This window comes from Megalops cyprinoides, chromosome 4 (assembly GCF_013368585.1).
Source record: "Megalops cyprinoides isolate fMegCyp1 chromosome 4, fMegCyp1.pri, whole genome shotgun sequence".
Classification (NCBI taxonomy): Eukaryota; Metazoa; Chordata; class Actinopteri; order Elopiformes; family Megalopidae; genus Megalops; species Megalops cyprinoides.
In genome coordinates, this window is record NC_050586.1 from 3293848 (window position 1) to 3310158 (window position 16311).

The following is a 16311-nucleotide window of genomic DNA, read 5'->3' on the forward strand; positions in this document are numbered from 1 at the left end:
TTTTCTTATTAAAAAAAAAAACAACCAGAATGGAGAAGGTGCTCGTTCATCATGTAGGACATGTTACTTCTCAAGAAAATGATGAAAGTGCAGACAAAACAAAAAGACAAATAAGATATAGCTTTAGCAGACTTTAGACTTTAGCAGACACCACAAAGACGAGGACAGTATGTGGGCAGTGATGGGGACGTACGTTTTAAAAAAACTGATAGTTAAATCTAAAGGAATAGCTTAAATCTACACAGGAAAGGTTTACAAAATCTACTACAACGACTCTCGGCATTGTATTCATTTCAAACAGAGGTAAAATAAACTGAAAGTAATGTGAAGAGTAAGACACAGTAACTGCTGGAGACTAGAGTCTGTGAGTCCTGATCAATGCCTACCTTCATCCCTGTCACCTGAGAGACTATCACCTGCTCACCTGCACCCACAGAGGAGCTCAGGTGTGCATTCAGGTGACCCGTGCCTTTCCCTGGGGTCTATGTATGCCCCACAGAGGAGTTTTGAGTGCGAATTCAGCTACTGCCACACTGGAGTGTCAGGGCAGAGAGAGGGAGGAGAGTTTCCTCATTGTGGAAATAATTACAAATTTGAATTCTTTATTCATTTATTTCCTTTTTTATTTGCTAAAGCATATCTAGTGAACATCACTGCCTTCCCAGCCTGAAGGCCCTGCAGAGAATCACACCATCTAGGGTGCCTCCATACTAGAGTTTTAGCTAAAAGAGCAGGGGACAGGTCTGATAAGGTTCAGAGGCTTTACGACACTGCCACACCCCACCCCCTAACCGGTTTAATGTGTGGAGGGATTTGCTTGGCTGTTCTGTCTTTCCAGTTGTGTCTGATGGTAGGAGGGCAAAAAATAGACCTGATGCCCATTTTTCAGAGTGAAGTGAAGATCCAGCTTTAAGATCATTTGGCAGATAGTTTGCATTTTAAAACAGGACCTTAATTGAAATCCAATGGCTTCTGGTGCAGCTTAAGTTTACCCAAGAGCCCGTGTGGAAGCATCATTAGTCTTAAGATGAATCACCGATTTGTATTTATTGTCCAATCAAAGGACTTTGCCCTGTGCAGCAAAATAATGGGATTGGTTCAGATAAGGCAGTCGCTGACAGCACGTTACGGCTCGACCCGTTTTGTGGTTTGTGAAGCCTCCCTCTCCCATTGCCTGCGTTTCGGCAGCTCCGCATGAACCTGTCATAATAAACACAGAGCTTAAATTAATCTACTGCACCGGGGAAAGTCTGGGCATTTGGTCCCATGAAGGGGGCGCTCTCGCATTTATGGTGTCTGTCCCAGGACACTGAGTGAAATTCTCTGCAGACGCCCCCTAGGGGTGTAAGGATGCCATTACCAGTGAACCGAGACAGCATGTGGTGGGGTGGAGAGGTAAGTGGGGGGACTGGAATTATACTTTTATAAAAATTAGTTATCTTAATGAAAGCAGTCATGTAGAATATCTGCAGTGAGACCAATAATCCCAGCAATGACGAGGTGGTTAAATGAGTCTCAAGGGTAAGATAAAAAGGTGCAAGGCACAATGAAGTCTAGAGTAGTGGAAACTACAGCACCTCATTAACCTGGTGAACCGGGTTAAAGGTCAGAGGGCATGCAACGAGGTGGGGCAGGGGGGTCTGAGATTTAACCCACTGGGCAGATTGTATGGAGGAACAGGGATGGGATCAGGACTCCCACCGCATGGCCTTCTGGGAGGATCCACACCAGGGTAGGAGTGGTGACCATTCACTGGATTCAATCAACATTAGTCCATAACTTTGACTCTCGATTACATTATTACATTATTGGCATTTATCAGACGCTCTTATCCAGAGCAAATTACCTCAATTACAGGTTTTTATAATGTTATCCATCTATCCAGCTGGACATTTACTGAGGCAATTGAGGGTTAAGTACCTTGCCTAAGGGTACAGCAGCAGTACCCTCGTGGGGAACAGAACCGGCAACCTTTCGGTTATAAGTTCCTGCTCCTTAACCACTATGCTTCACTGCTGTCCCCTGTGCTACACCGCCGCCCTGATTAAATGCAAATGCTAGTTTTGTCCTTGCCAAGTACATTTCAGCCAATCATTGATCATCAAAATGGAAAAGTCAAATTGTGTTGAAATGTACTGAAAAAAGTCCACGCTTTGATGTTAACGTCAGTTAAAGTTAAGGGCAGATAAAATCCAGCCCTCAGGCCCCTGACAGAGACCAGCAGTGGGTGGAGCCTGAGATGGGCGGGGCAGAGGGTGACTGACACCCATCCCTGAGTGGTCATAGTAACGGGAGAGTGTCACAGAGGACATGGTGGGAAGGAAAAGCCCTTATGTTGGATGTATGTTACGGGAGGGGGAGATATCAGAAAGGGCTTCTTTTGAATGGCTGCCTTTACTTCGTCAGCGTTCTCTCTCCCTCTCTCTCCCCCTCTCAGTCCTCGGGTTCAGGCTCGGCTTCCTCAAAGGACTCCCTATTGGGGTCCTGGAAGTCGGGGTGCTGCAGGCCGTTTAGAAATTTGGTGGGGGTGAGTGCGTGGGTGGAGCCTGTGGGAGGAACAAAGTGGCTTCATGCTTCAAACCACACCTCTTCTTCCACTCCTTTCCCTCTTTTTATTGCTGGGAGAAAAGAGGGATTTAAACATCTGCTGCCCCTCACCCATTCCAGCTTGCAGCAATATGAGCAAACTGAAACTGTCAAGAATTCTCTCTATTGGTTATGGCACTTGTCACTCCCTCCAATCGCACTGCCTTAATTCTATGCATCTTCGCCACACCGTCAACACACATCCACACACACACGTAACTTCAGCTCGCGCACGCACACACACACACACACACACACACAGACACACACACACACACACACACACTCTTAACCCATACAGCAGAGCACATACATTCCATAGACACATAGACTAAATCCTCTCTCTCTCTGTCAGGTGCCACAGAACTATCTGGAAAACCAGAATAACAATCTGGTATATTCTGGCCTCAGTGATTTTGTATTTATTTAGTGGAGACCACAGCACCCCATACAGATGAAATTACCACATATATGTAATGTAACGCTCCATAAACCTGTGCAATGGCTCTGTCTTAATCCCGCTGCCTATTTCTCCCTCACTGGGCTGCTCTGTGGGGTAATATCTCCCCTGTGTGTTTTAAATGGTGCTGCTTCTTCTTACATTACTGTGCAGGACACAGGGCTTTGAACAAAAGCCCAAAGGCCCACTCCCGTTGGGTCAGCTAGTGAGTTGCAGTAATGTTCTCCGACAGAACCAGAATGAACTGGATTGAACCGGTTTACCCTTCCCAGCCTAAAGCTTGTATATAGATATTTGAACTCATACTGACGTAGTGATCAGTGGCTCTTATGGTGTGTGCCTGAGAACTACAACACAGCAATATAACCTCCCCCCCCCAAAAACTCTTGGGCTGCTGTCAGAACAGCCGAACCCCGAAGCCTGAAAAGGGATGCCAGGCAGGGAAACGACACAGACAGACACACACGTAAGACACACTTACGAACAGGTGCAGAGTGTGCTGAAAATTCAAGAACAGCAGTTTAACATAAAAGACAGAGCGTGATCCAAACAAATGAGAAACGCTCAACACAGGCAACAGAAAACAACACAGGCAGACCAAACAAAAAGAACCGTCCCTAAACAGAAGCTCCTGTGCTGGACAACACCCAGGGACACATCAATTACACACAGTGGAGGTCTGAACGAGCTGCTTCTTTGTTACCTGTTATAGATTATATACAGAAAATAGATAACGGTTACAAATGATTTGGGGGAAATGTGTTTTGGCTAATAGGCTAAAGCACTGATATAGCATAGTGCATAACACACAGAGTACAAGTCTATCTCTGTATTCTAAGGAGTTTTAAATCGAAGTAAAGTCTGAGACTCAGAGGGGTAACCAGGCATTGTGCAGCAGATACATTCCTGACCAGATGGTGAGAAGATGCTGCAGTCAGAACCTGCAGGTCAATAGCTCGTCTCCCTCCCCCAGACTTACCCATCTCCTCCTGAGAAATGTCCTCTCCCCCTCCCCCTTTCCTGTTTCCCAACATCCTCCCCAGTCCCCACCCCCTACCCCCCAGGCAAACATCTGACCCCAAAAAATTAACAGCATCAGCACCTTCTCCAAGCAACATCAGAAGTCTCAGCTACAGCACTATACTTTAGAATCAGGCATTATCCTTTTATGAGGAAATTAGGCAGATATGACAGTGAATGAGGCAATACGTGCCCGCACAGGAAAGGATAAATACTTGTACACGAATGAGGTAAAGAGGGTTCACTCTTATCTGACAGGTTTGCCTGTGAATCTTCAAACAATGTGAGGGGATTGACTCCACACACTGTGAGGGGAAAAATTTCATCTGTAGCTGCCTGACTGGTCTGGGATGAGACACCCCCCATGCATCCCCCCTCCCCCCGATCACACCGCCCCCTCCCCCCCATCACACCCCCCAGAGCGGCTGACTCACCGATGATAGCCTCCCACTTGCCGTTGGCCTGCGTGACCTCGTAGGCACAGCGCATCTCGCTGAAGGACATGCCCCCGATGATGAACACTATGACGCGCGGGCCCGTGCGGTACTCCCCGGGGGTCTTGTTCTTGTGCCAATGGCCGTAGCGGGCACTGTGGGCGGAGAGGGCGAGGGTGGGCGTGGGCGGGTGGGTGGAGTGGGGGCGGGGCGGGGTGGAGTGGGGCAGGGGTGGAGTTGGGAGAACAGGCAACATCATTAGCACTGATAACTTACTGGCTCTCAGGCTAGGAGAAATTCCTCATACAAAAATAATATATTGAGAATATATTTTAGGGAATATATTTTTTAGCTCGTTCAGTATATTGTACCAGTGGGCAAGGTACTTAAACTAGAATTGTGTCAGTAAATATCCAGCTGTATGAACAGATAAAACTGTAATCTATGTGAGTCACGCTAGACATGAGCATCTGCTAAATGACAAAAATATAAGATAAATATGAATATAATATAATAATGTAATACTGAAAATATGTAAATTATTGTCATTTTGGTATATTGCAATATCATTGTTTGCATTAATACACTGTAAATGTATTTGCAATATATTCTTAGACTGAACAACATATTTCTTTAAATATTACCGTATGTTTCATTTTTGCATACCTTTTGTAATCACAGAATAAATATCCACTGTTGGGTGAGAATCACACTCAGCATTGTGAATATTTATACCGTAAGATAAAAATGGAACTGGCTACTTTCTATAAACAACCAGTGTAAAGACACCCAATGGTACAGAAATAAAAGTCCCCCATCTGGCCGTTTCCAGATTAGCCTTCAGTGTCACGGTGATTAATGGAAATGATTTAGTCAATACTGTGTAATGTGAGGGGGGCAGTGATCTGGTGTCACAACATCAGCTGATGATTGGTTGGGGATGGGGGGATGGGGGGAGGGGGGTGCTTTAATGTTTCACCTTCCCCTTCCCTGACCTGTCCTTTATTGTCTCATTAATTTCCCAGCACGCTTTGCACCACGGCCGTTTCAGTGCTACATGATGCGTTTATCACTGCAGACCCATGTCACAGACAAATTCAAGAGGTGGTTCACACTCTCTTATTCTGAAGAATCATATGCAAATCTGTCCTCTTAATGATCAGGACACACAGCTGTGAACCAGAACAGAGATTCTGTACCATTTTTGTCCTTCAGTTGACCCCCTCACCCATCCCACTGGGCCAGTCAGAAAGTATTGAACCATGGCAACTGAGCTCCTACACTAACAGCAATTGATCCATAACCTATGTATATGTTTACGTGTGAGTGTGTGTGTGTGTGTGTGTGTGTGTGATAGAGAAAGAGAGAGAGAGAGAGAGAGAGAGAGAGAGAGCATATGTCTTTGTGAGACCTTACATCTGTTTTCAGCATGTGCTCAGCAGTAATTGAGAGTGTGATCAGTAAGTATCTCATATGTTCAGTACGTGTGCAGTGGCTGACAGCGTGTTCAGTACGTGTGCAGTGGCTGACAGCGTGTTCAGTAAGTGTGAGGTACCTGACAGCGTGTTCAGTAAGTGTGCAGTGGCTGACAGCGTGTTCAGTAAGGGTGCAGTGGCTGACAGTGTGTTCAGTAAGGGTGCAGTGGTTCACAGTGTGTTCAGTAAGTGTGCAGTAGCTGACAGCGTGTTCAGTAAGGGTGCAGTGGTTCACAGTGTGTTCAGTAAGTGTGCAGTACCTGACCGCGGTGGTTCCAGAGGAGGAGTAGGAGGGGCGTGTGGAGATGTAGGGGTAGTGCTTGGTGTCCAGTTTGTCCTCAATAGCATCCTGCAAGACAGAGACACAGGGTCAGCTGGCATTCAGACCGGGCCGGAGGGACGGGGGGCGGCGGGGGGCAGCGGGCGTGAGGCAGGCGAGAGGCGGGGGGCGGCGGGGGGCGGCGGGCGTGAGGCAGGCGAGAGGCGGGGGGCGGCGGGGGGCGGCGGGCGTGAGGCAGGCGAGAGGCGGGGGGCGGCGGGGGGCGGCGGGCGTGACTCACCTCCATGATGTCCTTAATCAGAGGGGTCCATCGGGACAGCTGATAGGTCTGCTCACTGATACGCTCCTTACGGTCCTGCTTCTTACCACGTCGCAGGGTGGACTGCAGAAAGAGAGAGACAGGGAGGGAGGCAGAGGGAGAGAGAGGGAGGGAGGGAGAGAGTGAGAGAGAGTGTGAGAGAAAGAGAGAGAGAGAGAGAGAGAAAGGACAGAAGGAAAGAGAGAGAGAAAGAAGGGGGGAGGGAGAGGGAGAGGGAGAGAGAGAAAGAAGTGGAGAGGGAGAGGGAGAGAGAAGTATCATTACAAAGCCCTCAGCTGGAGGCCATGTTACAGCTGCTGCAAGTGTTACTGGCAGTACGCATGTTACAGTAAGTTACAGCTGAGGTGAGCTGCACTCACGTCAGAGATGATGGGCACTCCCAGGTGAGCCATGTTGGTGATGATCTCGCTTTCTTCTGGAGGAATCTGCGCATGCTGGATCAGCTTATTCAGGTTCTCCTCCGTGATGCCTGACACACACACACACGCACACACACACGCGCACACACACGCACACACACACACGCACACACACGCACACACACGCACACACACGCACGCGCACGCACACACGCACACACACACAGAAAACATGAGCGTTGTATTCCTGGCTGGTCTCCTGTGATTCCATCTCCCCCTTCCTCAGTACAGTATTATAGAGTAGTTGTGAAAGTCAGGCTGAATGGCTCGTCTGTTGCTTCAGGGGCGCAGAGCACCCAGGTAAAGGAAACCCATTCATTTCAGAGCCTGTGACAGAGAGCACCAGAGCGTACCACTACACTGTGGCTCCCAGGCTACCACCACAGCCGGGAGCCCCACGCAGAGAGGGGCAAATCAGCAGTTATTTTAGTTTTATTGTACTATTTTTACTACAATAATTATTATTGTTATTATTACTACTAATCCTGGTTAAGTTATTTCTAGATTTTTCTTGTATACATATATATTGAGTGTTAACTGTTTTGGCAACAGTGTCATCAGTCAGCGCTCACGCCAATAAAGCTTATTTGAACTGCAGTGAATTGAAAGAGAGGGAGAGTAAGAAAGAGAGAGAGAGATGGTCTGCGTCCCTCACCGTTCTTCAGGAAGATGTAGAGCAGGATGATGCGGATCTTGTCGTAGGTGGTGACGTTGGCGTCCAGCAGGATGGGAACGATGGCCCTCATGGGGTCCTTGATCTTCTCCCCCTCGGCGTCCGTGCCCATTGCCAGGTCCTGTGGGTAACCGGGACGTCAGAGAGGTGAGCATGCTGGGCCCAAGGCTGCACTGTCTCTGACCGAACCTGAGCTGATTGTACAGGTGTGTGCTGTGTACGTGTGTGCCGTACAGGTGTGTGCCGTACAGGTGTGTGCCGTACAGGTGTGTGCTGTGTACGTGTGTGCCGTGCAGGTGTGTGCTGTGTACGTGTGTGCCGTACAGGTGTGTGCCGTACAGGTAGGTGCTGCGTACGTGTGTGCCGTACAGGTGTGTGCCGTACAGGTGTGTGCTGTGTACGTGTGTGCCGTACAGGTGTGTGCCGTACAGGTAGGTGCTGCGTACGTGTGTGCCGTACAGGTGTGTGCCGTACAGGTAGGTGCTGTGTACGTGTGTGCCGTACAGGTGTGTGCCGTACAGGTGTGTGCCGTACAGGTAGGTGCTGCGTACGTGTGTGCCGTACAGGTGTGTGCTGTACAGGTGTGTGCCGTACAGGTGTGTGCCGTACAGGTGTGTGCCGTACAGGTGTGTACTGTGCAGGTGTGTGCCGTACAGGTGTGTGCCGTACAGGTGTGTGCCGTACAGGTATGTGCTGCATACATGTGTGCCGTACAGGTGTGTGCCGTACAGGTGTGTGCCGTACAGGTGTGTGCTGCGTACATGTGTGCCGTACAGGTGTGTGCCATACAGGTGTGTGCTGTGCAGGTGTGTGCCGTACAGGTGTGTGCTGTGCAGGTGTGTGCCGTACAGGTGTGTGCTGTATGCTGTAGCTGCACTGTGCTGTGCAGCTGTGTGCTGTCCGGGTGCGGTTACCTGCTCAACGCGACACAGCTTGTCCACGGTGCCCTGGTAGTGCTTCATGCAGTCCTCAGCCAGGTGCAGGTGAGTGGAGTACTACAGGACGCAACAGAGATGCAGGGGTTAAAAACACCTGTACAGGGTGTGTCTGTGTACTCATATCACTGCTGGATGCAGGTACACTGCAGATAAGTCCAGGTGAATATCCACACACATAACGCCCCCACATTAATGGCACCATTCACAGCCTTTCACATTCCAGATAAGGAGCATGCCCAAGGTTATGAAAGCAATGTTACAGCATAGACTAGAACCTGCAACCCTGAAGTGAATGTGATGCCTCTCTGACAAAGACACGCCACATGACCCCCCTCACCTTGCTCAGCTCCTTCTGGTACTGAGGCATCTTCTTCAGCATCTGAGACAGGTCCCTCATGGTGGTCTACGGCACAGAGACAGCGGTCAGTTCTCTCTCACAGGGGTCAGCTCTCTCTCACAGCGGTCAGTTCTCTCTCACAGCGGTCAGCTCTCTCTCACAGCGGTCAGCTCTCTCTCACAGGGGTCAGCTCTCTCTCACAGCGGTCAGCTCTCTCTCACAGCGGTCAGCTCTCTCTCACAGCGTTCAGTTCTCTCTCACAGCGGTCAGCTCTCTCTCACAGGGGTCAGCTCTCTCTCACAGCGGTCAGTTCTCTCTCACAGCGGTCAGCACAGCGGTCAGCTCTCTCTCACAGCGGTCAGCTCTCTCTCACAGCGGTCAGCTTTCTAAGACAGCCCTATCATTCTCTCATTGCTTTGGAAACTCGAATAAAGGTAACAGTACCCATTACTAACTGTGATTAACAGTGCTGTTAGGAGAAGTGCCTGCACTCAGTACTGACACTAGCCCTTCTGCCCTTAGCTAATGGAGCAGGACCCAAGGGGAGGCCACACCTGTGCTACTATGGGAGTTCAGGGTGGGACTGAGAGAGCATAGAGACTGTACCTTCTCTCCAGTGTTCATCCTTTTGCTAGCAGAGAACTCCTTCAGGGAGCGAGTCACAGCCCTGCGTGTGTGTGTGTGTGTGTGTATGTGTGTGTGTGTGTGTGTGTGTGTGTGTGTGTGTGTGTGTGTGTGTGTGTGTGTGTGTGTGTGCGTGTGTGTGTGTGTGTGTGTATGTATGTGTGTGTGTGTGTGCATGTGTGTGTGTATGTGTGTGTGCGTGTATGTATGTGTGTGTGTGTGTGCATGTGTGTATGTATGTGTGTGTGCGTGTGTGTGTGTATGTGTGTGCGTGTTTGTGTGTATGTGCGTATGTGTTTGTGGGAGAGTGTGTGTGTTTGTAGCACAGAGTGGGAAAGAGAGAAAAAGACAGAGTGGTTAGTAAAGAGAGATTAGTAAACACTTGCAGTACAGAGACACCGCTCAGCACCTGACTGCCCCGGAGGGAGCATGCGGTTCAGTGACAGCAGCACCACACCCTGCACGGAGTCAGCGGCCGGAGCCCTGAAACTCACTGGGACACCTCCGCGATGTGCTTGTGCCGCAGGGTCAGCCAGAGGTCGTCATCCTCGTCCAGCAGCACCTCCTTCTCACGGGTGTCGCCCATTCCACTGGTCTCGTATCTGCCGCACGGTCAGACGCACACACGGACAGAGACGGACACAGGGACGCAGGGACAGAGAAAAACTGGTTAGTGATGAAAGGAAACTACAGCACAAGACAATACATTACAATGCAACACATCATGAACACTATACAATTTTACATAATGTTCCTATGGTGCCTATCAACAAAATTAAAACAAAAACTGAAGTGAGCTAGAAATCAAATTTATACAGATTGGTACAAAAAAACACATAAGTGTTAAGTCCATGTTTATAAGAACTGATTGTAGCTGTGCTTCCGGTTTGGTTTTGGGTTGAGCTCCAGAGCTGGGGTGCAGAGCACCTAAAAGCTCCTCCTCTTCCTGTTTATATGCAACTGTGAAGGATCAGCGGCACATCAGCTCTTTCTGAATGCACAGCACATCTGGGAGTACCTAACGTAAGCCTGGTTCTTGGAAAAAGCCCTGTCTGAACGTACAGTTATTAATATTTGATTGGGTATTCAGAAGCAGAGGGCTGTACTATTGACCCTGAGAGCGGGGGCATACTTGTAGACGTCGTTCTCGATGGGCAGCAGGTCGTAGCCCATGGCCTGGAACGTGAGCTCGTGCAGGACCGGGGAGACCGGGTCGAAGGCCCGGTCCAGGATGATCAGCTGGGAGCGAGCTTTATCCGGGCCCTGGAGAACGATCGAGGGCAGACAGAGACAGCGGGGACATGGTGAGGTTGACACACAAGCCAAAGACACACAGTGCAATGGACACAGAGGGCAAGAGTCAGTCAACATCTCTCCTTTTGCCCTTAACAAGTCAGTGCGCATTATTTTTATACATCTCTTATGTTTATACAGCTCAAATACAGCTCACGGATTTCAGCCATTGCTAATATAAATTAAATAAATTGTATTTTTTACATTTTTCATGTAAAAAATTAAAATGCAACCACTCCTCCCCAAATATTTTCAAATATAACATCTGACAACATTTGATGGCTCACATACAAACATAACTTCGTGAGTATGTCTTTATTAAGTCATTAGGTGTATATCATAGTTATAAAGTATACATTTCTTTTTTGCCCTATTCCCAGCAGCTGTTTCCTTCCCTGTCACCTCAGGCCTCTTCTCAGGTTACCACTATGCCTGCTTAATACTCATAGGACCCCCCCACCCCCCTCACCTCCCCCATGGTGGGGTCATCAGCCTTGTACGCGTCCAGTTTATCCTGAAGCAGCTGAGCCAGAGTGGCGTTGTCTTTGTACTCCCTGCGCAGACAGACAGACAGACAGACAGACAGACAGGCACGCAGACAGACAGACAGACAGACAGACAGAGAGTCAGACAAGTTAGAAGCACGCCACAGGCTTTCACTGTTTCATCCTGTGCCTGTAGAGCTGTGACACAGAGAACAGCACAAGAACTGACTATAGCAAGGCAACAGGCCTGACGAGAGGGCATGTGAGAGCAGCAGTGCATTCTGGGATACTGAGGCCACAGTGTCTGGTGTGAGCTTATGAGGATGGTGTGGGCGTGGATGTGGCTCAGTGCGCGGCTGGGAATGGCGGACCGTGTGGCGCCCCCTCTCTCTCACCCGCGGTATCGCACGGCAGGGTACTCCTTTAGTGTGGCGCAGAGCGTGGCGATCTGTTCTGCCAGCCGCTCCATCGCCGGATTCTTCATCTGCGCCTTGAGGGGGCTGTAGAAGCTTTGGAAGGTATCTGCACTGTCCAGAGAAAACACCTGCCGACAGAGAGGAACGTCAAAAACACACATCACCCGGACTGCAGTAACACAGGTATCACCCAGACTGCAGTAACACAGATATCACCCGGACTGCAGTAACACAGGTATCACCCGGACTGCAGGTATCACCCGGACTGCAGTAACACAGGTATCACCCGGACTGCAGTAACACAGGTAATATCTATACCTACATTAACACAGACTCCACTCAGACCTACATTAACACAGACTCCACTCAGACCTACATTAACACATACAGCACTAGGCCTCACATTACAGTGGTTCCCAAAGTTTGTTCTATAGGTCCTCTACTTAATGTCAATAAATTGTTGTATGGTTGTGTGACGCAATGTAACTAAATACAGCAAATATCCAAATTTTAACATAAAAATGAAATTGAAATAAGAAAAAAGGCAAAGATATTCATAGGCAGTTAACAAAAAGGCACATTAGCACAGAGATCAGACCATGAAGTTCCGGCACATTCTGGAAAAGGTCAAACAATCGCATGAGGTGCTGAACCGTGAACAATGTTAGCACAGATCCCTGCAGCGCGGACAGGTACTGTATGTGCCCATTGCCACAGAGGATTGCCACTGGGACGGGTAAGACTCTGTTTAGTAAGATGAGAATCCGAATTCAGTGGGAGAGTGTTGGTTGGGGACACACAGTCGGGGAGCATAGTGAAGCGGGTGCGCTGTAATCCAGACAGCGTTTGGACGAGTTGCGGTAATCCTCTTTCACATCTTTAACCCTTTAAAGACAGTGTGGCCCTCACTGTGTCTTTGAAAAACAGTGAGAAGGCAGAGAAACATCTTTTATTTCATCTCAGAGGAATCAAACGTCCTTTATCCGGAGTGGTTTACATGGCCTTTTTGTTTACGTGCCTTTTTTTCACATATTATCCATTTATGCAGATGGATATTTATGGAAGCAATCCAAATTAAGTTCCCTGCTCAAGAGTGCAACAACTGTGCTTCGCCTGGGAATCAATCCTGCAACCCTTGGCCACTACGCCACAGTGTCTCACACTCTCTGCAGCTTCTCCCCCCCCATCCTCTCTGTCCTGATTGACCTATAATCTCTCCCTCTCTCTCTCCTTCCCGCTCCGTCCCTCTACGCCAGCATTTCACCCACAGCCCCGCCCCTTCATCCCGGCCCATCTGTCCAAGGTCACATGACCACCAGACGGTCCCTCCTGCCACCCAGTCCCTCTCCCCTCCCATTGGCCGCCAGGCAGGGTGTTGATGCTGTGCCAGCCAATGGCAGGGGGGATTAGTGCTGATTTAGGGAGGCAGTGTGGGCCGTGATACACCCTCCAGATAAAGCCGCTCTCGAACGTTCCCTCAAGAAACAGACGGGGCTTGCTCATGGTGATTAATCAAATGCCTTCCCGCTCCCATTCACATCTCCAAATGTACACCCCTCCACGTTCTGTTCCCATTCAACATCCCTCACAGAGAGTTCCCATCAGGCCCCTGTTGGACTGTACCATTATGAGATGGAAGGGGGGTTCTCACCTGTGATTCATAGGGCAGGAAGGCGATGTTGATCTCAGTGAGAGTCTTGATGGTTTTGGAGGTGCGGGACTTCACCAGATCATTGAATAGGGGATCCGGACATGCTGTGAGGGGGTGGGGGAAAGTGATGAGGGGGAGGGGCTAAGTAAGAGCATCCTGATCAAGAGCGCAATGTCCAAATCTGACGTGTCATTGGCATGTGTATGTACTCACAGTCAGTGAAGAAGACGTGGGCTCCTCGGTACTTGGGGGCTTGTGGATCTCTGAAGTCTGAGATGAGTCCCTGCACAGACTGGAGGAGAGAGAGAGGAGTGATGGAGAGCAGGAAGGGCCATAGCAGCCAGAAAGCACTGTGTGTGTGTGTGTGTGTGTGTGTGTGTCTGTGAGTCAGTGTGTGTGTGAGAGAGAGAGTGTGTGTGTGTGTGTGTGTGTGTGTGTGTGTGTGTGTGTGTGTCTGTGAGTCAGTGTGTGTGTGAGAGAGAGAGTGTGTGTGTGTGTGTGTGTGTGTGTGTGTTTTTTTGTGTGAGAGAGTGTGTGTGTGTGGGCTCTGCAGTATGGTATTGATAGCATACATCATAGGTAGGAGTGATGAGGTAAATGGCCTCCAGGCTGGGCAGAGGCTCACGCCGCTTGTTAATGTCTTCAACAACTGGAGGAGAGAGAGAGGGGGGGGGGGGGGTAAGAGATGCTTTATTACACACGGAGAGGCTGATATGCATGCTATTCGCTTAGCAGCATTAATGCTGTGACAGTGATACAGCAGGTTAAGGAGGTTAGGTTACTCACTAGTGATGCCCTCTGTCATGATATCGGTCATCTTGCAGCAAGAGGACAGCATTCTCATGCTGAGCTGGTCCACAACCAGCACCTGGGAGAAACAGCCGAGAAACATGAGAGAGGGGGGAGACACGCAGAGAAAGGAGAGAGGGAGACAACCAAGGCAGACAGCAGAGAGACGGGTGAAAGGAGAGAAGCAGAGAAGTGAGGCGAAGAGGACAGAGGCAAGACGGGATACAGAAAAGAGAGACAAGACACAGGAGAGCAATGGGACAGACACAGGGGAGAGACCAAGTACAGGAAACAGGAGAAAGGCAAAAGAATGAAAGAGGAGAAATGAGCAATACAGGAGAGAATAAGAGAGGAGAAGCAGGAGAGAGGGAGATGAGGAGAGAGGAAAGTGATGAAAGAGGGAGCGGAGAATAGAGGAAGAAGAGAAGAAAGAGGGAGATGAGGAGAAAAGCAAGAGGGAGATGTAGGACAGATGTTGTCAAGGGCAAAGGCATGTCTACAAAGACCTGAATTTCATTACACTTTCCCTGAGCAATAACTGTTTATTAAACATGACCAAGCTCTGCGTTTAAAGCACAGAGGAAGATGGGTTGCAATTTTGCAGAGGACAGTTTTACAAATTCTCGAAGTCATATCATTAAGTGGAGAAAACTCAGGACCAAGTCATAAAAAATAATATAGGACAGACTATTATCATTTAAGAATAAAAGACAGACTATTATCACTTAAGAACAATGCCTGTTCATATAATGTCTTATGTGGGGTTCAGTTCAATTTAATACATGCGTACAATGTGTTTTTGGACATATGAGCTAACTGGAATTTTTGTACTCTAAAAGCTTTTCTTGTGGATATTCTTAATCAAAATCATGTCATTAGATATTATAACTAAAAAGTTAAAGCGACAGAATATTCAGATATTTATATATTCAGATATGCTGTATACCTTCCATTCTCCCTTCTTCTTCACCTTCTTGATGACATCATTCATAATCTCTGTGAAAAACAAAGAAAATCCCATCAGAGACTTGCACTAAAAAACTCTGCTGTTTGAGGTGCTCCGTCAGTGCATTAAAAACACTGCTATGCGGATAACCCCTCAATAACATCACCCGGATGATGACTTAAATAATTCACAAAATTCATTAAAACTCTCTTGATCATAAAAAATCAATCATGACTCTGTTATGGAGTCTTGCATCTGGTTATTATCATTAAAATAAACACATTAAAAGAAATGCAACATAAAAGTCTTATTCAAGTAAAATTCACATACATAGTGAAGTGAAGCCATTGATTGCATCATGATGTCAAGCCATTAGTTTTTGTAAAATATTACACCTTTAGTTGAAATTATATTCTCTCTCAAGGATTCCACAACAGAGAATTAGCAATTCATTTACAGCACCAGACATTAATCAAGAACAAGAATGCCAGAAAAATGCCAAAATATTCCAGCAGATAACTTATTTACCAGACAAAATGATTGATCCTCAGTTATTTCTTTTCCATTGCAGTTAAGAGGGATAAGATTTCCATTGCCAGATAAGACAAGAAGCATAAAAAATAACATCTTCTTAAAACAGTTATGAGAAATGGTGCTTGTCAGTTTTGTACCCAAAACTTGTACCCTTCCTCTTAGACAGGAAGCAGCTCCTTAATCACTGATTCTTCTTCCTGTTGACCCCAGAGTCAGCCGGAACAGTGGAGACGTGTGCGCATGCGCGCAGTCCAAACAGAGTCTCTGTCATGCCTCAGTGAGAGGAGCGCAGACAGCAGTGTCACTCTGTCCTGAGACACCTTGCTAATATATTTAGAAAGATGTTCCTGTGCCTCTTCGCAGCCACGCCCCCCTCTCCAGTGCCCACTGCACAGAGCTGTGAGTGCCAGCCCTTTAAGGAATTTCTCAGCCCTCTGCCCTTGCCCCTGCTGCCCAAACTACCTTGGTCTTTCAACATCCGTACGCAGGAACACACACATGGATATCCACTTAGAACCACAGCACAAGCACAGAAGACAGCCCGATTTCCTTTCTTACGTGGTGAGAAACTTACCCTCTATACCTTACTGTCATGTGACAGCCTCCCAATGTAACGTTATCTCAACACCTTA

General features: G+C 48.2%; 1 protein-coding gene across 2 annotated transcripts in view; it reads right to left on the bottom strand.

The window, feature by feature from the left end:
* Window positions 1–16311, bottom strand: part of stxbp1b (syntaxin binding protein 1b) — a 32502-nt gene that overhangs the window by 1602 nt on the left and 14589 nt on the right. Inside the window, exons 2-19 of one of the 2 annotated variants that reach the window (XM_036527453.1) lie at window positions 15146–15195; window positions 14197–14278; window positions 13983–14059; window positions 13624–13702; window positions 13411–13514; window positions 11739–11887; window positions 11328–11412; window positions 10698–10828; window positions 10060–10167; window positions 9548–9608; window positions 8942–9007; window positions 8581–8661; window positions 7649–7787; window positions 6934–7043; window positions 6536–6637; window positions 6236–6324; window positions 4501–4655; window positions 2255–2546 (exon numbers count right to left, since the gene is read on the bottom strand). In XM_036527453.1, the coding sequence (XP_036383346.1) occupies window positions 2434–2546; window positions 4501–4655; window positions 6236–6324; window positions 6536–6637; window positions 6934–7043; window positions 7649–7787; window positions 8581–8661; window positions 8942–9007; window positions 9548–9608; window positions 10060–10167; window positions 10698–10828; window positions 11328–11412; window positions 11739–11887; window positions 13411–13514; window positions 13624–13702; window positions 13983–14059; window positions 14197–14278; window positions 15146–15195 (1781 nt within the window). In that variant the 3' untranslated portion in view covers window positions 2255–2433. Of the gene's footprint in view, window positions 1–2254; window positions 2547–4500; window positions 4656–6235; window positions 6325–6535; window positions 6638–6933; window positions 7044–7648; window positions 7788–8580; window positions 8662–8941; window positions 9008–9547; window positions 9609–10059; window positions 10168–10697; window positions 10829–11327; window positions 11413–11738; window positions 11888–13410; window positions 13515–13623; window positions 13703–13982; window positions 14060–14196; window positions 14279–15145; window positions 15196–16311 lie in introns of those variants that run through there. The other variant, XM_036527452.1, reaches the window with a different exon arrangement.